This window comes from Ambystoma mexicanum, chromosome 5q, assembly GCF_040938575.1.
Source record: "Ambystoma mexicanum isolate Mex_15411 chromosome 5q, UKY_AmexF1_1, whole genome shotgun sequence".
Lineage (NCBI taxonomy): Eukaryota > Metazoa > Chordata > Amphibia > Caudata > Ambystomatidae > Ambystoma > Ambystoma mexicanum.
This window is the reverse complement of record NC_090933.1, coordinates 136,409,440-136,432,725: the sequence shown is the minus strand read 5'-3', so window position 1 is coordinate 136,432,725 and position 23,286 is coordinate 136,409,440. Positions and strand designations below refer to the sequence as shown.

Below are 23,286 nucleotides of genomic sequence, written 5' to 3'. Positions count from 1 at the left end.
GATCAAGGAGAACCATTGGGTGCTGCAGCAAATTTTCACTCCATAAACAAGAGTAGCTGCACTGATTCAGAAATGTAGGGGGGTGCAGCTGCCTGCTTGCCGAATAGTGCCAAAAATATGAAACCTTTCTTCATTAACTGTAACATTCTTTATTTAATTACTGCAAATGTATATGAAGCCTTTCGGCACGTTTTACTCGGATTTGATAAAATTAATATCAACCATCAGACAATTAATTAAGTTAGAATTAATCCGGCGTTGCTTCATATTGTGTAAGAATGTAGTGTATTTCTTTTCTAAAATACATGTTTGGGGCTTCTAGGGACCGCTCACCTCACACCAATGAAACACGCTCAACATAAGTCGGCCTTGCTATTGGATGAGATCCCCACCAGTCTGTTTTTGCACCAATAGGAAGAACGAATAATATGACTGACATAATCTGTGTCGTCTGTGGGGTTTCAAAGAAACCTACCCAAAATATCAAATGAAAGCATTCTCCATTTAACATACAATACATTTTTCATTGACATTTTCAGATACATTTTATGAAAGGTTTGCATTAAAATTATTACTTTACCCATCATAGCACCCTCATACTGATCTATGTCTAATAAAATGTATATCGACATACGCACTTCCCTGGTGGTGTGTGGGAGATAACATTTGGAGCGCAGAAGAGTGTGTGTGGGTATGCACACTCTTGCTGGTGTGACAAATGCTCCGAGTAGGAATCTGGATTTTCCTCAGTCACGTAAAATGAGAGAAAACGTTTTACAGTCCCTCTTTACGGGTCAGTGGTCTTATTCTCCTGCCCACTCTTCACATGGCTACATTCCATGCTGTCCTCAAAATGTGGCTGCTCCTACGCACTGCATTTCATTGAACTTTCGTATGTACCTTTCTTTGCATTTTGAAGTCACGATATAGCGCCATCTCTCTTACCCTGCGTATTTGACAGATTTGTTCTATTATTTTCTCATGTCCTAAGCCCAATGTAATTCAGGTGACTGTCTCCTAGGTATCACTTTTCGGCCTCATAGCTTGCTAGTTGTTCTTGGGTACCCCACCAGGACTCGATCCTCTCTAGAATCGAGAACACCTACTCTGATCTTCAAGAACTATTCACCCCCACTGTTTACTTGGTCCCTACTGCTGCTTGTTCCGTAGGGCTTCCACTCCTCCCGTTTACTTGTTACACACTGCTGGATTCTCCCAACGGCTTCCACTCCTCTGCGTTCACCACTTTCATCCAGCTACTGCCAAAGACACCAGCCCACTCAATAATGCCTCAGGACATATCCTCACTAGTACCTTAGCCGAAGGGCACTCCTACCAAGAGGTCACCCAGTGGGTCACCCCTAGTGGGAAGGCACTATGGCCACAGTGGATAGATGCGCCATCTTGCTCAACAGGCCCTCCACTAAGTGGCCTAAAATAGCATGCTCAAATATACTACGCATACCGACTATACGAATAATATCTCTATGCTTATAATAAATTTATAAGGTGCCATCTGTGAATTGCAGTCACTTTGAGGCACTAAGGCAACCCTCCCAAAGTGTATCAAACAACCGAATGCTACACCTCTTTAATCAACTTCAACACCATAGGGCCAACTCATGTATCCTAGCAACGTGCACGTAGAAAATGCCTCTATGCTCTTGTCACATGACATCTAGAAACAGACCATCACACAGAGCTCAGGGTACTTCTACATGCATCAACACAACAGAAAATATATCTTGCATTTTCTCCCTCCCCACTAACCTAACCTACCGCCGTATCTTTCAGACCTGCTAGAGCACTTGCAGAACATGCAAATGTCAGCGGTGTGCGATATGAAACCCAAACACTTAACTCTGCTTTCTACAATATCATGACCTTATGCCATCATGTAACATGTATTTTTCCGTGAAAGGTCGATTTGCACACTGATACTGCATAATCAACTTTTAACTGTGAATCGTGCTTACAAAATGTCTTGTCGTGTGACTGGCAGTAGGCTAGGCCACACGCACGGGAGTCCATAAAAATACACACAGCACTGGAAGGGGCATGCATACAACCTTTATTGCCTCTGTGTGATGTAAGACAGGGAGAAGGTTATAATGGAGTCCTGCTTGAAGTAAGAATCCACAAGGTCCTTTACATTATCCTCACCGTCATCACAGAGTGACAGTGCAGGGCAGCCATATTGTCTAGTCCATTGGGAGCAGTGGATTTCCAAATTACAATATAAAGTTGTTTGGGGAGGGGGGTCTGACTTTCTGACTTAAAAAGTAAATTCCTTAACCCCGTTCACCCAGAGCATTTCTAAGAACTTTTTTCAAGTGCTTTTAAGTTTCTGGGGAATAGGTATCTAAAGCAAATTCAGAAGAATAAGTCCTGTAGGTTGATCAGCCGATTCTGACTACTGCTATGGACATTAACTAGTGAGGTTCCACCAAAATAGTCAAAACTGGTTGATTTCCTTCATTTTTTAAATCTTCTTTATTTTCGTAGACACTTTCACACATTTTTTGTTCATTAACAAACTTTTTTAATGCTTTTCAGCATTAGGGCGGACTCTGGATTCTAATATTTGGTCATTCAGCTACAGATGTGGTAGAGGCTTAACAAAAATGAACAGCTGTGGGGTGATTGCCGTACGTGGTGTTTGTAGAGACAAAAGTGGATTCCAGTGAAGGTGTTGTTTAGAGCACCGGGAATTCACAGCATTCCAGCTGGAGCTGTGGAATGCAAAGCCCAAAGCCTCATTAAAAAGTACATGGGAAAAGACATATAGGGAGTAATTAGGGTATATGAGTGAAGGCAGGGCTAACACGTGATAGAATTCAGGGGAAAAGGGCAGCCTAGGCAAACCTGGTAGGGTCTTTTCTGCTTTCAGACTTTGCGTTTGTTAAAGAGTGCCATTTTTAAAATAGTTTTGAATTCAGAGTTTTAGGTTCTCTCATTAAAAAGATATGAAAAACTTGTATTCTTAGTGGTACTGCTTATTTCGGATTAGGCCCACCTAAGATCATGCGCACATGAGATTTCTTTTGCTCGAAGCTAGCTAGAAAGAAGCTGAGCACTATGAAAATATCATAGAGAGAGGGTGGGATAAGAAAGGGAGAATTGTCTTCCATATCCTGTCCTCATTGGTCAATGGTCAAACATTTGTCCGTCACTCTTTTTGGGTCGAGCCAGTAAACTGCTCAGCAGTCTGTGCACTGTAAAGCCCTGGGCTTTTTGAAGGCATATTCCTCTTTCCAAGAAAAGCGAATGATGTAAGCAATGGAATCTGGATTTATTGGATCGTAGAGCGCTGTTTGACATAGTAGTGTCGTTTTTGGACATGGAGAATTTCTAGCAGTAGAATGCAGGTGTCCAGCCCGCCACCATTTGATGGTGCCTGAACACGTCAAAATCATTGCATTTGAACGGATCTCAAATCAACTTTGTGAAACAGTTCTTTCCTTTTGTGTTTGTTGGATGTAAAGATATTCGCAGTAGGTGGCCGGCCAAGCAGCATAGCCATCCCGACACTGTCATTTCCGCCACTCTCCACCATGGCACATTCGAGCTCCTCAGCAGCTGTAAGTGATTGCGTAAATGGGTACCAGCTTTTCATTGGAAACACTGAGCATCTGTTCGGTGACTGCTTAGTTTATGAGTTTAGAAGCACCGAACCGAACATTCACAGAATTATCTTGTTCCAATAGAGTATTTTGGGGAAAGAATTCAACCAAAACTTCTCAGTGAAAAAAGGCAAAAAAGGATCTTGTTGATTTTTAACCCCCCGCCCCCCCCCTCCCGATACCGCAGATTTATGCAGAGCACATTGTACTAGAAGCCAGCTAAATCTCAACAGTGGCCTTGCTACGATTTGGTGATCCAGGCGCACTTAACCATATATCGTAACAAATTTAATAGTCCACCCAGGGTCACTCAACACTCGCCCATTTATCATAAATAATTTGGGATCAATATTTTAAGCAGAAGATGTGCCATATCATATAGGCCACATATTAAAGTATGGCATACCAGAACTAACACAAATGTAAAAACTGTGGGTCTGAGCATTTTTAGTAGCGAAGAGCCATTTTTTAGCTTCAGATAGTCCATGCAAAGTCCCAGAATGATGCTTAATGATTGATAACTTAAAGGCAGAGACACCGATGATTCATCTTAAAGATGTTCAGCAACCAAAGACTACTTTTGCCCTTATTGAATCTCATTAGTTGAAGATAACAGACACGGTTAACTGCAATAAAGTTTAAAGGGTGGCTGATACAAAGAAACCCGAATGGCATGTTGAGGGAAATGAAAATGAAAAAATAATCCACGCTGAAGAGCAGCGGAAAAAATGCAACCCTTCTGCTCCCCGCTATGCTCCAACCTCTGTAACTCTTTTAACCTTTCATCAAGGGATTTCATTCCATAATCACAGCAGAAGCTGTAGATATGCGTATGCTGACTTAGATGCAATCTTTTTTGACATTATGTATGGTTACTGATTAACAGCAGTTGCTACAAAACCTGAATTCCATGGGAGTACATATCTATATTATAGTGCGGTGGTCGCCACACTATAGTTGAGTATCAAGTTCCATTTTAAACGCGAAAATTGAATTGCTAATAACCTTTGACTTGTATGACAGATTTGGCTGATATTTTGCATACAAAAAGTCTGTCACAGGCCCCCCAGACTGCACATTTTGGGGAACATTCGTAAAAAAATTAAAAATGTAATTAAGAAAGCAAAACAACACTGTTTTCACCCTACTCCCATTCATTTCCCCATAGAGAAAAAGTCAAAATTTCTGCGCGGCGCACAGCAAAAACCACTGGACGGAATTGGACCAGGTACGAAACAACTTGTGCTTGAAGCGTTGACTCGATTTTCGGGAGGGCACTGCGGTTATTGCATCCAGTAGTTGTTAAAATATTTGACGAAGAACGGGGTGCCCTCTTTTCCCATAAATATAACTATATATGTGTCCCACAATGTATCAGCGAGTCTTTTCAGAAATGAAAAAGCCACCAATTTTTTGTTCGATACAAGAGATAATTAGGGTTATAATGGGTATAACCAGGGTTAGCCAAAAACAAAAAGTGGAAAAAAATGCCATTTGGAGCAGGAAAAGGGATAAAAAGGCATCAGGCTAGAGGTGGAGGGGAAAGAGGACGCCATGAGAAATTGAGGAGTGGGGGGGGGATTAGGACTGGGGATCAAGTTCAGAGCTCGAACATTTTTGCATAAGCGGGTTATACCAGGAATAACCGTGGTTACAGTAGAAAATAGGATCGGGAGTGAAAGTGCGTCACACAAAAATAAGCAGGGTTATTTGTGGGCCTTTACGGATAACCAGGGTTATTTGTAGTAAATTGCAAATATAACCACGGTTATGGGAAAAAAGAGAGAATTTTTTAAAATTTGATTAATACAAAAAAAAGGAATTTTACAGCTGCAATGAGGTGGGGTTAATATGTCTTTTTCTGTGAGAGATCGATTTGCACACTGATATTGCATAATCTACTTTTAACTATGGATCATGCTTACAAAATGTCTTGTCATGTGACTGGCAGTAGGCTAGACTGGGAGTCCATAAAAATACACACAGCACTGGAAGGGGCATGCATACAACCTTTATTGCCTGACAGCCTCTCTCTGTGATGTAAGACAGGGAGAAGGTTACAATGGAGAACATGTACAGTGGCCTGGTAGTGTTTGAAAATATACAGTGGGCACGGCCAAAGGCCCTGGCCAGCGGAGCCAAAAGAGATGTAAAGTGGCCACAGCCATATTGGGGAACATGTACAGTGGAAACGGCCAAAAGCTGTGGTCACTACGATGGCATAAGGCCATGGCTGGTGGCCCAGTAGTGTTTTAAAATATACAGAGGGCAAGGCCGTGCACACTTTGGCCATAGCTAGTGGGCCCGAAAGACATGTATAGTGGATTTGTGACCACCTCGTGGGTCCAAAAGAAATATGCGGGTGGAACATGTACAGTGGGCATGGCCAAAGGCCATGGATAGTGGTCTGTAAAAAAATGATATAGCAAAACCCTTGACATTCACTGAATAAAACGTAGTTAAGGCGCAGTTAAGTTGTGCAGATTTAACACAACAAAACTTGTGAAATTCAGCGGATGTGCGAAATTATGACCAGCTGAACTTGGAGCGTTCCCGATGCAAAGCCCATGAGAGCATACATATTATAAGAGAAGGGATTCAGAATGATATACAAAATGGCTTTATGGGGGACATGGCATTATGGGGGACATCAACTGGAGCCGCCGAGTTAAGCGGGTCGTGACTTCCGACATCTGCTGAATTTCATGGGTTTTGTTGCATTAAATCTGTGAAACTTAACTGCACCTTAACATATATATATATATATATATATATATATATTTTTTTTTTTTTTTCTTTTTTTTTTTTATAGCAAAATGCTTGTCGTCGCCTCATAATTATGGTTCAAATCTAAGATCCATAGACTGCAAAATGTCTATTTCTAATCATTTTTGACTCGTTTGATATAGCTCTATGACATTTTCCAAGATGTTTTCTGGGCGGGCGCCCCAAAACTGGAACGCTTGAGTCAAATTTGGCCAACAGTTTAAAAGTTATAAAGCATGGAAAAAAGGTGTTTTGAAAAAAACTTTTTGCATTGATTTTCCCAAAGGAAAAATGCGCATTTGTTGCACAAACGTCTGCACCGCCGGACAGGTTTGCTTTAAATTTGTTTCAAAAGTGGCTAAAAGTGGTGCAGATATGCCTTTCATTGGTTTGTTGCAAATTTGTCCAGTAGTTTCGCTTTTATATGGCAGAGACCAGGGTGCCCCATGTGCAAACATATTTCATACATCTCCAGTGGTAACACATGAGGCTTTACAAAAATGAAAAGCCACCTTTTTTTTTTTTTTGTTCACCCATGCGAGGTATTGCGAGGCATTCTGGCGAGTGTTCTTGTCAGAACAGACAATTAAAACGCGCTTAAAATCATATTAGGAGAGGGTGAAGGGGATGGTTGCCTTCAGGTGGCTGTTGGCAGGAGTGTACCACAGCAGCAATGGGGACGTTTGAGACATTGTCGTGGGCTAGGGAATACTATTTGTGTTAATTTGATTTTCTCTTTTGCAAGAAAAACTATTTTTGCATTATCTTCGTAAGAACAATCAAATTCTTATTATAGGTTGATTTACTGTTTGAAGAGTGTCAGGGGAATAAGAATGTGATTCAAATTATGGCAGGAGGTGGCCTTGGGCCATTTTGCCCCTGTGTGGATGTGGGAGAGTGTTAAAGAGCAGCAGCACCAGGGCAGATTTGAAGTCTACAGGGGGCTTGGGATATGTGTTATCATCTTCTTGTGAGAATCTTTGGGCATGAACAGTGTGCAATTCCCAACAGCTATTTCTTGCAAGAATGAGCCTCCAGGCAAGCAGAAATAAAATGATGTATGTTCTCGCGGAAATTCTTGTGGGGAAAATCTCAAGAGAACAACAAAACCCCTTTTCTGAAAAATCTGGAAAACATGAAATATTGCGTGCATCCTCATGGCATTCCACGATTATTGCTAAGTTGCCACTGCCATGAAACCGTAATGGGGGAAACTAGGATGGTGCCTGGCTTAGAAATATACTGATAATATGGTATGGGACATCTGTAATGCCATGAAAGGAAACAACTCTAGTACTACAGGTGCTGTGAGATATAGCGTAACAAAACCCTTGCAATTCAGTGGAAACACCTAAATTGAAGTGATGTTTAGGTGATGGCTTAATGCAACACAACCCTTGGAATTCGGCAATTAATTCTACCCCCCCCCATTTCCAGTGATGAATTGATGATGTAATAAGTGATATCACCTGTGAAGCCATCTATGATGTCATCAGTGTGCGCATGGGCTCCGCAATGAGGGGCCTGGCGAATGTCGAGGGTTTTGTTGCATTAAACCATCAGTGTAACCACTTCAAATAAAGTTATTTCGCTGTATGTATATATATATATATATTATTTTGGGGGTGAAATGATAAACCGCGGGACCATAATCGGGAGTGGTTTGTAATGTCATACTAACCCTGAGGTGGTATTGTTGCACCATAATTCAAGTTACAGTTATGTAAAACAACTATAGATAGGTTTTATAATGGCTGAAATCCTTAATTCAGGGGAATGTTCTGTGACATAGGAGCCGCCCCAATGGGATATAAATTATGAGTAAGTCATTTTAGCCATTATTGGCTTGTCATTCACAGTTGCCATTCACAAGACCCTGGCACTTCCTTTTTAGTTTCGTTTAGTGTGACACAGAAAATATATTTTTATTTTCTAACAGAAAAATAAAGACTAGAGGGAATTTGTGAATGGTTGTATCCTATTTGGTAGACTATTAAAAATGATATAAGCAATGCTTTGTTTATGCTCAACTCCCGCAGGCTTGTACCCTCCTGTCCCCAAAGAGTTGCCCCTTCACGGCTACCAGTAGAGATCAAAAAGTAACAGGCATATAGCTATGCGTGGGTTTGGTGAAAAAACATTGCTTCCCTACATCGTCCGTTTAAAATAATTTCTTTATTTTTATATTGCAAAGAGTCATCAAACCCTGGACGGCAGCCGTAGTCCTTTGACCCAACATTTCACCATTTACCGTTGCTTAATTATTTTAAATGGATAATGGACTGTAGGGTTAACATTTTGTAACACCCACACTCCAATCATAAAATTCTCCTCCATGTCCAATTCACTGCTACTGGGATGATGTTTGACCCTGTGGCCTCGCGCATTCTTAAGGGTTTGCCATTTTTCTCTAACAAGCACCTTTGGCAAACAGGTCTACTCCATACCCAGCCGCCGACAGCCTGCGGCCCAGCTCAACAATCCCTAACCCCACACCCGGGCCCACATTCTGTTGTTCATCCTTCCCTTGTTATGAGGCAGCTGAAAGAAGAGTGGTGTAAAAATAAATAAACCACATGATGAGGAACCAGCCAACCACACACCTAAATCAATTGATCTATTGAAAGAAATACCCTGCCTAGGCATGCTTACAGAGCACCCTTCCCCACAAAGAAATCTGGCTTTCCTCCTCCACTGTGTGTGCATTTACCTCCCCACTAAAGTGGATTAAAACACCCTGTAAAAACAGAGCAAAGTGCAATAAAAAAATGCATTCTCAGTAGATTTGAGCGATATCTGCTAGGGTTGGGGGTTGGGGAGGGGAGCAGTGTGGCTGCAAGTTGTGTTGTTTTCCTCCCTGCCAGTAGGTGGTCTGAAGAGAATGTCTGTGTGGGTGGAGCTCACTATACAGACTGCTGATCTATGGGAAGTAACGCCGTCCCCCCACCAGCCCTTTTGCCTCCCTACGCCCCTCCCACTAACCCCCTCAAAACAAACCATACCCCTTCCCCACACCCTCCTTGCCTCCCCACTTACTGGCTGGACCGGAGCTTTGTGCCCCTGTCCCGGTGCTCCTACCACTCCCAGACACCACCAGTCCCTTTTCTCTAAGCTGGCCGGAATCTTTTTCCTTTCCCTCAGGAGATTGGTCTCGCTTGCGCAGCCAATCTCCAGAGGGGAAAAGAAAACATTAACACCCCGGACAAATGGCTTTCCCCCCGCTTTGAGGGTTGGACATTGCCAGTAACCCCCAGCTCATGCCAAGGACCGAGCTTGCAGGCCATTACCAGCCATGTCTGCCTCCCAGAGCAGGGGCGAAAGCCATATTTTATGCTTGCCGATTGACTAGAGCTAGAAACCCATCGAAGAATACAAGAGAAACATGAGATGCAGGCGTCTATTGTAGATAGAGCCTGGAGCCCAGTCTTTCTGATTGGCTAAAGAGAAGATAACTTGTGGATTAAGGCAGGGCACAAAACACGCACTCCCCACTAGCCATTCGTTAGTGATAATTGACTCTTGGCGTGGCGAGACAGACATTTTTTGCTGTGTGTATGTGTAGAGCTGAGGTGGTGAGTAAACATTTATAGCTGCTTATAAGCCTACGAGTTGACCTTTTTACCCCTGGCTTAAGGTACCTAACTACTCAGAAGAATTAAAAGTCATTTCCATTATTTATTTATCAGCTCTTCTATAAACTCTGGAAGTTTTAAGTATGTAACATTGCCTTGTGCATCAGTCATGTCATGGAATGTGTTCATGTAATTTTATTTAGGAAAACACAAAGGCAGCAATGACATGTATAACTGAGAGAGAGAGAGAGAGAGAGAGAGAGAGAGAGAGAGGTGGAGGAAGAGTTTGAGATGAAGAAAAAAGATCAGAAAACGGGAGGGGGAGGGATAACAAGAGGTAGACACAAAAGTGAACAATGAGAGAAATTAAATGACAGAAAAAAAGGAAGGACCAAGTGTATTAGTGCTCCAGAGTACTTGCTTTTGCAGCTTGTACACTTGAAGTACATGTGTCAAATTCCTCATTATAAATGTAGTGACCCATTTTGCATTACAAAACTTAAATCCAAACATACACCTATTAACTTTCGAGCTGGCATCTATGTCAGCTATTGACAGAGACTTTTTGCTTCAGGTGCAATGGCCATTTACACGTCCAATCCTTAGACTTGCAAACCACACTTATGTTAAAAGGAAAGGGAGCTGCGTGTACTCCAAAAACACATTCTTTTTTCAAGCAGCCTCTCACACGCGTCAATGTCCATTGTTTGCCTGCAAACATTAATGTACAAAACATTCTCATAATTATTCAATATTATTATTGTGTGTATTCTTCAGAAACTTTTTTCCAGGAGTTTTCAAAGTTTCCCTGGTCCCGTTATTGAAGTCTCGGATAAATCTGTCTCATGTGACAACCAAATTTAAGTCTAGCCAATTTAAGCAAGCTAGATCAAAATGTTCTATTATTTTACAGGAAAAAACAACAATACATTCAGAGACATGCTACAAAGTAAGTCAAAGCAATACGACATGGACTATCTTTGAAACACTCTGTGGAAGACTTGACAAAGAGCCTAGCATTCCACAAAGCAATATCCTACTCAGTCCATAGCCCATGCAGGAGACAGATCTGTGGTTACAATGTTGGCTAATATGCAAACCCACTTTCTTGGTGCTCCAAAAACCTGACCGTTCTCCCACATTTGAAGGGGTTTTATTTAACCAGTCGGTATTTAGAGAATCACTATATTATTTTTGGGGGTGTCATTTGCATGTCAGTGTTTGCAGACAGTCAACTAAAATAAACGGTGGGGCAATGCTTTGCATTTGCCCAATGACATGGCAGTCCGCTGTAATTTTGCACAGTCAAAGTTGAAATTCTAGAGTTCACACAAGGCAAGAGAGGGGACAGGGAGCAGAGTTTATGTTTCTGCCATGCGTTCCTCCCCCGTCTTGTGTGAACAGTTCATTTTACACTTGCACGAGATTTTAATGCAAATCTAAAACAAATGTATTCCTATGGCATTCGCCTTGATTTAGCATCTGTATAAGAGCAGGCAGATTCCATAGGAATCCATTAGCAAACGCTGTCTGCAAAGCGTATTTTGCAGGTGTGGCTTACTTTTTTTTTTTTTTTTTTTTTTTTTTTTTACCAAACAGAGAGTAAAACTGAAGAGCAAAGGCGATTTCGCATGGTTTTAATCTTCCGTTTTCTACTACTCCTTGTAAATGTTTAAAAGTGAATGGAGGGGACATAACATCAAGTTAGAGCAACTGTTGGTTCTCTCCTTCATGCAATTTGCATTTCTTAGAAGATAACCCCCATATAGGTATATTTTTATGTGACCAGTTGGGCTCAGGAGCCAAAAGTAGCTCCTTGTAACAGTGAGTGACAGGCCAGTCAGTCTTGTCTAGGCTACAAGCAGGAACCAAGTGGTTCCCTATACGTGCATACCGCTGACTACTGTCTGTTAAATGTTAAAAAACATGTTATAGGTAATTTATTATGCGCCTATACACGTCTGTGTATCAGGGCGCAACAAGGCAAGGGGGTTGAGGATGGAACGATCCTACTAGGTCTAACATGTGTTGCTCAGCGTGGTCTTGCCTCCAAGACCTGCACATTGCCACAGAGCTATCCTCCCTTCTGTGGCATAACGCAAGTCTATTTTCCACTTGAGAGGGTCTGCTGGAGCAACGATTGTCTGGTTTATGCAGCAGCTCAACAGCCCCGAGTGTAAGATGTTGCCATGAATAGCAGTTCACACATGCAAAATGTGTTATCAGATTATTTAGTGCTCATTTCTCTTTCCACCTAATTTACAGCAGGCAGTACTGTAGTAAAGAGACAGGTGAACCTTATAAACACCACCCTGGGGCAACAACATGAAGGGTGTAAAGAAAACGATGTCCCTGCATGAGAGAAACGCAAAGATGCATTTTAATATGTACTACTAAGCATCACATATGATATTCCGTGGACCACAAGTGCATTGTTGAGTTCAATGGGTTCTGGTGCCAGATTACAGGGACCCTACCTTGATTTTTCAAAAGAAGGGCTCCAAGGCTGTAATATTGGGTATTGTATTCTATAAACCATTTTAGAGCATTGTGCAATATAGGTATGCAGTCTCACTTCTTATGCATTGTCAGACTACGGTCATCCTGTAACTCAGTGCAAAATGGCCCAAAACGCTGCTAGGCCATCATGGTGGTAGGCAAGCACTTTGCAAATGGCATGTAAATAACAGACCACACAATGGGCCTCATTACAAGTTTGGTGTTTATACAGCAGTAAAGTCACTGAATTACCGCCAAGCTCATTTACTGCCACCATCACTGACTCATTCCCGTTTCGTTGGCACGGGACAACGAGTGGTGGCGCAGTGGTATAATTCCTCATTCTTGGAGCCCATAAGGCTGTATGGGGATTTTTTTCAGAATTACCGCCAACTACTGTAATTCCGACGACTTTCAGTGGTAACGTGGAGGATGTAATGTACCTACAGCAACTTGGAAGTACATGCGTCAAATCCCTCATTATACTGTCATAACTGGTAGCACAGCGTGGTGGTAAGACGGTGGTAGAGTCATGCAAGAATAACTACTGCCTGTTTGCCTCCTCTTTTACCACACCACTGTATTTATGAGTTCCCGTGTTCCTTATTTTCTAGAACACTATCAAATACAATGTTGGCACCAATGCCCCTTTACAAGCAGCTTTCATAACAATGGCAATATCATGAAAGAAAGGCGATCAGGTCGCAATAGTGAATTGCAATCCACAGTAGAGGCACATAATAGATACCTCCAGGTTGAGTGCCGACAGTGACGAGGAAGTCTAAAGTGGTGTCTTTAAACGTATTCTGATGCTTGCAGACTAAATTGCAAAAATACATTTCGTGGAAAACACTGAAAATATCGTATTTTCTTTAAAAAGACAAAATAATGTGCCGTTGTAATAAAAATAGTTTCTAGTAAAGTGTTGTGAGGTTTCTGTCACTGCTATGGAAAGATGTCGCCTGGGAAGAAATATTCCTTCACAGAAACCTCAGTATATAATGATTTCCGAAGGGCATGTGTCAAAAGACCTGCGTGATCATTCCCCGGTAGGGCTTAACAGGTTTCGCATCGTTTGTTTCTCCAGGGATTTCAACGGATGTTTTTTTTGTTGGGTTTGGGTTGGTGTTCCTTGTTCGGGTCTAGTGAAGGTGTTCCGCCCAACACTCAGAACGTTGAACAGAGGGGCATTTTGGTTGGAAATGCTGACAAGTTCAAACTCAACATTAAAAAACATTTAGCGTAATGGATTTTTAAGTGCAGCAATTAAGAAAATATGTATACACCTCCTAGTCCAGATTTCAATACTGGGACTCTCTACACTCTCACCCCCTAGAGAAGCACATTTTGAAGGTACACCAGCGGCTGCCCAGACCTAGTGACACCCTCTCACCCTCCCCCTCCCCCCAGTCACCACTTACCCTAGTTCCTCACAAAAATGGTGGCAGCTGAGTGGAGATTGCCAGAGTTTAAATGAGAAAAGTCAAATATCCTGGCTAATTAATCATGGCCAACAGTGTGCATAAGAAAATGCGCATGGAATGCGTTCCACATCGTAGCAGAAGACTGAAGGAAAAGCGAGAGCGCCGCCCTGTTGCCACGCCATGCTACCTGAAGCTCCATTACAAATGCTATGGCAACATTGTATATTTCCTTTGTGTTTTCTGGAAAGGAATGCCATACTGCACACTTTTCTGTAGGATTTTGGGATTGGAATTCGTGGAGCTGGAAGTAGCTCCGGGTTGTCATGATTTTCCTCTGACCAGGAGTTACTCATCATGTCCCAGGAGCTAGGCAGCGATTGAAAAACATGCAGCATCTCTATAGCACTGCGACATGAGAATAGGACACGTCAGAACAGCCAATCACGATGGCCCAAAAGATTGCGAAACGTGTTTTTTTCAACTTCTGTATCCATCCATAAAAACACACACCACAAGCCTGTCTTGATATGATATGATAGGTTATTCGTTGCCACTGAGCTATCCTCCATAGTCTTCCAATTGCTAGGCTGTCCTGTCTCTCTATTGCTGACTGTTTGGATTGCTTCCTGTCTCTTGCCATTTTGTTTTATGTTTCCTTCACATTTACTGCCTCCTTACATTGCTTTCTTTCTTTTCCCCTTTTACATCTAGTTAGTTTCAGTTGTTCCTTTTATGCTTTCATTCATTGTTTGTTACTGCATCTGCCTCTGTTGCTGCCTTATGCTGCCGCATTTTCTTTTATCTATGCTGCCACATCTCTTGTGATTCCAACTCACTCTTTTCCTCACTCAGCGGAAGAATGAGGATCTAATGCACAGCGTGCCACAACACGAACTTCCACATAAACTATAAGTTTGTGTCCAATCCATATGACCCATCATGCTTCTCATGTCTCCTAGAGGTGCCTAGGGCCCCTTTGTATACCATTTCCCATAGGGAATGTCAGATAAGTATATATGTGTGTTGACACCTGATTTGAGGAGCCAAAATCAGCACATGGCAGCTGTTGGTGTCAAGCTAACCAGGCTCTTCCAAGCTGCACCAAGGAGCAAAATGGCTCCTACCTCCCAGCAAATTCGAACCCTGAAAATTGGATATTGGCAGACAACAGTGGCATCCCATGGTGACAATCATGACATTACTTTACACCTGTCAGGAGATTTTCAGCAAGTTCAACACATGACATGCATGACACCTTGCAAGATGGCAAGATCGTTCTGTGCTTCAGACAGAAATTAGCATATTTTATGCTTAATCACTGTAGATTCCTACATTAAAAAATAGAAACATATCTTTGCTGCACGGACCAGTGCCGCGCCGTGGTTTCAAAGTCCTTTTTCAATGTTGATGATGGTGGCATCATCAACATTGAAAATGGACTTGTGGAGCCGTGGCGCGGCACTGGGACGCGCACCAAGTTATGTTTACTTTAAAAATAAAATACACACTCTTAGCACCTGCATAGGAAGCTACGGGAGTGCTAAGGGATGAAGCGGGGCCTGGAAGAGAAGGGGTCCCTGGCCAGCAGCACCCAGGCTGCTCGGAATGTAGGCTTATACCATACAATACAGCCCGCCTTCCGGGCATACTGATTGGCCAGCGCCCCTTCCAAGGTGGTTATGAAATATACATTATTTTAAGGGCAGATGCTCCACTGGTGCGTCCAAAACAGTAGGTTTCTTATTTTATAAAATGGTTTGTAATTTAGCCATCATCACAGGCTCCAAAGGCGTTAACAGCGCACGGTCCTAATTAATAGGCTCAAGCGAAATGAGGCAAGGGCCCCGGGACATTACCATCTGGTATGGCTTTCGGAACACGTGCTTATGGCTATTAGCACCCTGGGTGAGCATCCATCGGGTGGTCATAGCACTGTATTTCCTTCCAGCAACGGGTCATGGTAAGCACACAACTCATTGCTTCAAAGAAACACTCACGCAATTTGCCCCCCATAGAAATAGAAGCGGGGTCCGAGCGGAGTCCTGCTTCCATTTTCATGGCAGCCTTGCAGACATGAGTGAAGCAGCGAGGTGGCAGCACAACCCCGTCAGGTAAGTGGGGCAAAGGGAGGGGAGAAAAGTGGGAACATCAGGGACAGGGAAGGAAAATGGCGGGCGCAAGCAGCTGTGAAATTACTCGGAACGCTGGCTTATACCGTGATGTGCAGCCCGTGTACTGAGCAATCTGATGGGCTGCAGCACCCACCCTGGGTGCTAATGGTGAGAGAGCACGTATCCCTAGGGATAAAGCATGGAAGACTTTTTTCTTATGCGACTCTAAATAGACCAATGAGAGGCAGAGAGAATCTGCAGCAATTTCCAGTATACACTCTGGATTCTTCTAATTCTCAAAATATACAATATATTGCACAATATAGCAACATGTACATGTATATTTTGGGGAATTAAATATATATCACATTTAACATCCTTTTCCTCATTTGCTTGAACCTAACAGTGCTTTTTCTGAAACGTCTAGAATATCTAAATGATGAGGAACACTTAGAAATGTATTTTTTTTAAATCATAAAGCTGCTTAAACAGTAGGTTAGGAATCATTATTTACAATGAAAGTGCATGTTACTTGGTAAGCCTACTCCAAAGAATGAGCTAAGAGAAGGCTTGAATGTTCTGTCCCAATAGCAGGCAGTAATCGTGGTACTCGAGCTAAAACGCATGGGAACACATTTCTTGAGGGGTCTGGGGGGTGTAACGCGAATGAAAGGCATAACAGCCTTGAGTAAAGCTTCAACACCGTTCATTTACATCACGCCCAATTTGTAAGCATTTGTATGGCAGAGAGGAGAGGCGGAACGCAACGTGCGTTTCCACCACCTCCTCCCTCTCGGCCATACAAATACATGCTCCAGCATCTGCCCTTGCATGCATCTCTATGAAAGCAGGCAGATCCCATAGGGATCCATTGCACATGCTCCCTGCATTGTACAATTACAATGAAACCCTCCCTGCATGCACTGAAACCCTCCCCGACGTGCGAGCATGTTGGGGAGGATTTCATTTGTGAGCAACGTTTTGTGAGGATGGCAAGTGGCGCTGACAAACAAAAGTAAACGCTGCCTGGCCTGCCAGCCAGCGTTTACTCACATTGCACTGCAGAGTGCAAGTGTGAAGGGTAAAAGGTGGCATGCACGCTTGTACGCCGCCCTTTGTCCTTTAGATTTTCAAATGACGAAATGTGGCAGTGAAAATGTAGCTCTCCACCATCAAATTACGATTTTGGGCAAAAGGAGCCCCATTTTGAGCAAATAGGAAAGGATTAAGCAAAACATTAGGGAAGAAAAGCAGATAAGAGGGGGGAAGCAGAGGTTTAGGAGGGTGACCCAATAAAAGGGCAGAGAGAAAAAAAAGACCTGTCCAAAATGGCCTTCTTCAAAAGACCTTTTCACAGGTAACCGTAATCACTGTGTAGGCATAAAGCTATAAAGGGTCCATTTTGTCTGTCTAACCAATTGGTGTTTAAAACTAGGTAACTTAGTCCAGCTATTAGACCCTTTTATTTGCCTAATGTCTTTTCCAGTCTCTTCCCAATCCCTCATACTATTATACCAGCCCCTGGTAAAATAACTGAGTGTGTGCGCTATCAGTGTTCTGGCAGTTTGGAATGAGTGTTGGTCTTGAGTGGGATTTATCAAGCACTCGAAGGATGCCTGTCATTTTTTTTTGTTTGGGAAATTAAGTGGAGCTTGTGCATCTATAAGCCGAAACTATTACAATGGAGTATAGATAGGGAGAAATGGCATATGAGGAGCGGCAGAAAGCTTGTAGGTGTTGTTTGGTTATTTGCCCACCCATTGGCTGCCCATGGCCATGCTAGTCCCTATAGACATTCCCACCCAGTTCCTGTCCCTACCCGCCTTAAACCACCTTCTTATGGAAACTCTTTGAGCTCGCAGTAATTAAGCCTTACCATCAAACTTTGCACTTGAAGTGCCTGTAAGTGTTTTTTCAAAGCAGTCTTCTGAGAGTTAATGGCTTAATTGGAGTTGTAAACATGCCACTGGTTTAATATTTTTGTGTAACCAGTTCTTCCTTCAGCCACTCGATTTATAAACACTATGCGTGTCCTTCACTGAAGTCCTATTAAAAACAAGCATTGACACAGCCAATAGTTTTGGCTTGTATATAAGTATTAGGCACTTGCCAGGCATTGCTATTCGATGCCCAGATACTCACACGATTTTGCAGCTGCTACCATCAATGGCCAGTTAATACCAGTATGGCACATGCCTACACAAAAGTCCAAGCTGTTGGCATTGTCAATATGTGTCTTTCTTGTAGGGAGTAGATTCTCGCTCCTACTCTAGATACACCACTTGTCTGTAGATATGTGAGCTGCATGTTAGGGTGAGCAGAGCACCCCACTGTAGATCAAGAATTGTCGTGTCATATAAAAATCCATGTATTATGCCACAATGTGAGACATAGGGACTCCCGAGCAGTGTGGATATGTTTGCAATGTTCTTTTTCAATTACCAGGTTTCATGTTTGTGTTCCTAAATAGTAACCTATGCTTTTAGGTGTCATAAAGCCATTTTATGTAATCAAGTGTGTGTGTTTGATTGCATTAATGTATGGTTGTCTTCTCTTTTATGTTTCATGTGCAGGTTCACATGGGAACTCATATGTGGAATAACGCCCCTGCGAGACGTGGCCGTAGACTCTCTGTGGAAAACCCCATTGCTTTGTTAGGGGGCGACGCCTTGAAGTTCTCTGAGATGTTCCAGAAGGATCTGGCAGCTCGGGCTATGAACGTTGACCCTAGTTTTTGGAACCAGTACGCTGCTGCTATCACGAATGGACTCGCCATGAAAAACAATGAGATTTCTGTTATACAGAATGGGGGCCTTCCTCAGCTCCCAATCAGCCTAGGCGGGGGCGGACTTCCTTCCATGGGCAACATGGGCGGTGGAATGGACAGAATGCGAACGGGTAGCAGTCCCACCACTTTGGGTTTCGAAAAACTAACTTCCGATGCCACCTCCAATCGACCATTTGCAAGGTTCTTGGAGGAGAACAAAGAGATTGGTATAAACTGACTGCGTCTGTTGCAAAGAACTGCTGGACCACTGCTCACCGCAACAGCCCCCCATGTCGTGTATAGTTTATTTTCAGATTTTGAGCACCAGCGTGCTGTCCCTTTAAGGAGCACTTGCACTGCCTGAAGCAGAATTTGGTCAATCTTGGGCTGCTGCTGTTGACTTGTCTTGCAAGTGGTGCATGGTACTCCTTGCGGCAGTTCGACGGCGAACTGTTGCTGACAGCCTTGAAAGCATTTTCACTTCAACGCGGTCCATTGGATAAAAGGAACTGGAAGAGACTTGGCCACATCCACATGTTTACTGCAAAATGTACTAACTACAAATACAAAATGGCGGCTTCCCTATGACATCCCGGTGAAGGTCATTTGCTTGCTTTGTTCACATTAGTCGGACACTTGGACAATGTTTTTAGGCATCCTAAAAAGTGAATTTGTGGTCCCCACACCATCCTCCAAGTTGTGCATCATTTCAGTGTCCTTGTCTGTAGTATTTATAATGTTAATATTATGCGGGTAACAGACACTTTACAAGCCCCCGGCCTAAACAACGCTTTTGTACTGCAAAAATGACATCTGATTATGTGATCTTTTTCTTGGCAAGTTGTTCTTTTTCTTTTACTACAGTTCAGTGAAACTGATTTCAATGCAGGCAAAACTGTGAAGGTTTATCGGGAAAGGCAGCATGCTTTTCATGTGCAAGTACCTGCCAGTAACAAGCCTTTCTCTTTTTTATTTAAATACGTGTAGCTGCTATGTGGACCGTTCTAAAAAAAAACGAAAAAAAAAGTTGCAGTGTGGACTGTAGCTCAATGATTGGCGAGCAAGTTGCAGGCAAACCTTATCACTATGAATTATTCACGATGCTATAAATGGTTGTTCTCGAAGCTGTACCATAAAGGGGTCATGTTTGTATAATGTGGTTGCAAACTCTTTAATTTATACGATTGCACTTTTAGTATTTTGTATTAGGAAGGTTTGTCTATTATTTGAAAATGAACAAAGATGTAAACTATTTTATAAATAGTAATTTTGGTTTAAAGGCAAATGGAAAAAAAACTGTTACAGTTTCTTGTTTTGTCTTAAAAGTCAAACCATGTTTGAATTCTATGCGATTCTCGCAGAAGGCTACCGAAATCCACCCTGTCCTAATTGTAATAGGTCCTGCTATTTGTAATACTATAACAACTTGTTTGAGCTTTCTGTGAAGCCCATTTAAACTACTGTCAACCCCTCCTTTGTGTTCCATGACCCTTCGCCCACTCCTCCGCGCCCCCCTTCTTGTTCCACTCCGCCAACACCCAAAAATGTGATGAAACAATCAAGGATTGTGACATTGATGCAAGCCAAGTAAATACTTTACAAATATGATGTTTTGGGATTTTCCTGAGTTAATGACTGTATTTTACCCATCTGCTGACACATATTGGATTTATGCATGGCCGCAAATTAAAGTGGCCTTCTATGTTGACAAATGTTGTCCAAATGCTATCTCTACTGCGAAAAAGAAAGTCATATTTGATTTTACCACATCAATGTAAAGCACAATGTCCTTTGACCTTTCTAGTACAATGTTATGACAGTACTCATTTTTTAAAATTTTAATTTTGAGCATACATTAAAAAGTCACTGTTTCCATCGAGAGCCGGCATGCTGGGGGAGTCACGGGCTAGATCTAAACTTGAAAAATAAATGTTTTGTTTACTACCTCAATTCTGAGCCGCGAGAGCATGGCGGAATCTGCCACTACTGACCCACCATCCAAGCATTCTGTTCAAGGGTCCTTCTGGGCAGCAGAGCGAGGAGCTCCATTCCCCTGGTATTGCCATTTCAGCCACGGCCAGCATGGTGCAAGGGTAGCACTGTTGACATAATTTGCTCCCCCCTTCTTAATGGCGATGTTGGGCTACCCCAAAATGCATTGTCACACAACCTTTGATACATGAACAGTCCCGAGTTTCCATTTCTTTCTAATGGACGGGATCTGTACAGCACTCTTTTCTACCATGATGAAACCAACCAAACATGTTTAACTCCATCTTGACACACAGATTTGTGGGTTGGACGGGGGATGGTCCAAGCATTGGAAAAACAAAACGGAGGTGGCTTGTTGTTGCTGTATCTCAGCATCTGAATGTCTTTATTTATGTGTATGGTGGGATTTTCTTTTTGTTAGAATGTGGTACCATGTAGTGTTATCTCCTCTACCGGAAGGACGTGTATACATCAAACGGGAGACATGCAAAGTGTTGTAAATAAGATGGCTGATGAAGGAACAGGGAGACTGGCCCTGTTTTGTGTTCAGGGTTGGGCGTCTCCTCTCTGCATGGTGAAGAGAGACACTATTTTTATACTGCGATACCATGCAGGGCGCTAGGAGCGTCCCTGAACCCAAGGGGGATTGTTGCCTAGATCCAATATTTTTTACAATTAAATCTTGTTGGCTTAACACATCTACAGATTGACAATGGATGTCTTAGTCTAGGTTACTATTTTTGTCATATGAAGTTGAAATAAATGCAGGATGTAATATATCTGAATCGTGTTCCTTGATTATTGTAAAAAATAAAGAATGTTGCACCTTTGACTGCAGTGGCATTTTATGTACATTTTCTTGAGTGCCAGCCTGAAGATCACAAATAGTGACCAGCAATTAGAATGCACTCTTTGAAGTATTCTTTACTTGTGTAGAGTTTACATAGATGTAGCACTGACACACTAGAAATGACTTGCGTGCAAAGTTTCTTATATTGTATGGTTAGGCAGCTCCACCCATTGGCTGTAAATGGCAAGGGAAGTAATTCTGTGACATGACAGCAGCGCCATTCCCTGCAGCCTGGACTATGCAGGCAGAGAGATAAAGAGAAGATGAGCAATACAAGCAGAGAAACTCATTGGGAAAGGTGGGCATCCAGCTCACGCCCAGTAGGCAGAGGTGGCAATCTTGGGATGTGAGAGGGCAGCAGGAAGATTCAGGTACTTTCATATTCTGTCAGCAACTGCTGGTCCTCCCCCCAGAGGAGTAAAACGTAGACATTCAACAAAACAGTCGCACAAATATCAACTTCAAGTGGACAAGTCATCTGCAAACAGTGCCTGCGCTCGTCAGCTCTTGGTCCCAAGTGAGTGTGAAGAGATTGTCTCATGGATCATAGGTCAAATGTGAAGAATACTGTGTGAATTTGCACCTGAGGCGGGGGAGGCAACCAATCAGGTTGCTCGGATCACAGGCCCGCCCGCCATCTTACCCCTACCAACCCCGATCCCTGTTTCCTTCCCGCCTCGCTCCCCTACCCTACTTACCTGATTTCTTTCCGCCACCGTCCCTCCAGCTTGCCGAGTCACCAAAGAAATGGAAGAGAGACTCTGTATGCAGCCCACCTTCCAGCTCCATGGAGGCAATCTTACATAAATATTTTGTGTGAATGAACGAGGATGCCAGGAGGCGTCCCATTCATTCAAACAAAATACATTGCTGTCAGCACCCCAGGTTTCCGGATTCAATATAGCAATAATACTCGATCCGGCAGGTCAGATCGGATGCTAACAGCCCCGGAGCCCAATGTTAAGGCCCTTACTGTGCTCGGGCCTATAACTTCATCCCCTGGCCATTACCGGATCGGGTATTATTGCTACAGTAGTTGAAACAAATATTAGAATATATAGAATTAAACTTCATAATGACATACTTTTACTAATTCAAACAGTCCACAAATTCATATATTCACCACATCACTAATTTATAGCTCGTTATTATACATAACTCTTCTCCATAAAGTTTTCAAAGGAAGGCAGAGCTCTCTTCCAGATTAAATGGGCCGGGAGGATATCTCAGGGGCAACGCATTTGTCTTGAAAGCAAGATAACGTAGAACAACACGGGTTTGAATTCCGATCCTGCGCGTAGAGACTGGTCTCTGGTATTAAGCGCGTTCTAAAAGATGAATTAATTAAATCAGGCTTACTGACAATAGCAACTAAACTGCATCCCATTTTGCAAATATCTGATTTTAAAAATGTTTAATGCATGCTTTGCACTCCAGAGAATGTCGGGCACCTTGGGAAGATAATAAACTCGCCATTTGTGCCATGTCACAGGGGCAAACACCGCCCTCACCTAGCAGACTTGGATATTTGCAGAATGTTTTCGGTAAACCCATTAAATGGACCCACTTAGCAGGCTATTCACACTGAACATGTTTAGGAAGCCTTTCATGTGATGCACTTAGTGGGAATTATTTTCCTATGTGTTGGTCCATCGGAAGACCCGGTCTTGTGATTCAGGTGA

General features: G+C 42.7%; 1 protein-coding gene across 4 annotated transcripts in view; it reads left to right on the top strand.

Annotated features, from left to right (window-relative positions):
• The window catches only part of SALL3 (spalt like transcription factor 3), a 59,935-nt gene extending 38,349 nt beyond the window's left edge, over nt 1-21,586 (top strand). For 3 of the 4 annotated variants that reach the window (XM_069620659.1, XM_069620661.1, XM_069620660.1), the window contains exons 4-5: nt 4,792-4,851; nt 18,569-21,586. In XM_069620659.1, coding sequence (XP_069476760.1) covers nt 4,792-4,851; nt 18,569-19,000 — 492 coding nt within the window. In that variant the 3' untranslated portion in view covers nt 19,001-21,586. The remainder of the gene's footprint in view (nt 1-4,791; nt 4,852-18,568) is intronic. The other variant, XM_069620658.1, reaches the window with a different exon arrangement.
• Nucleotides 21,587-23,286: the final 1,700 nt, after the last annotated feature.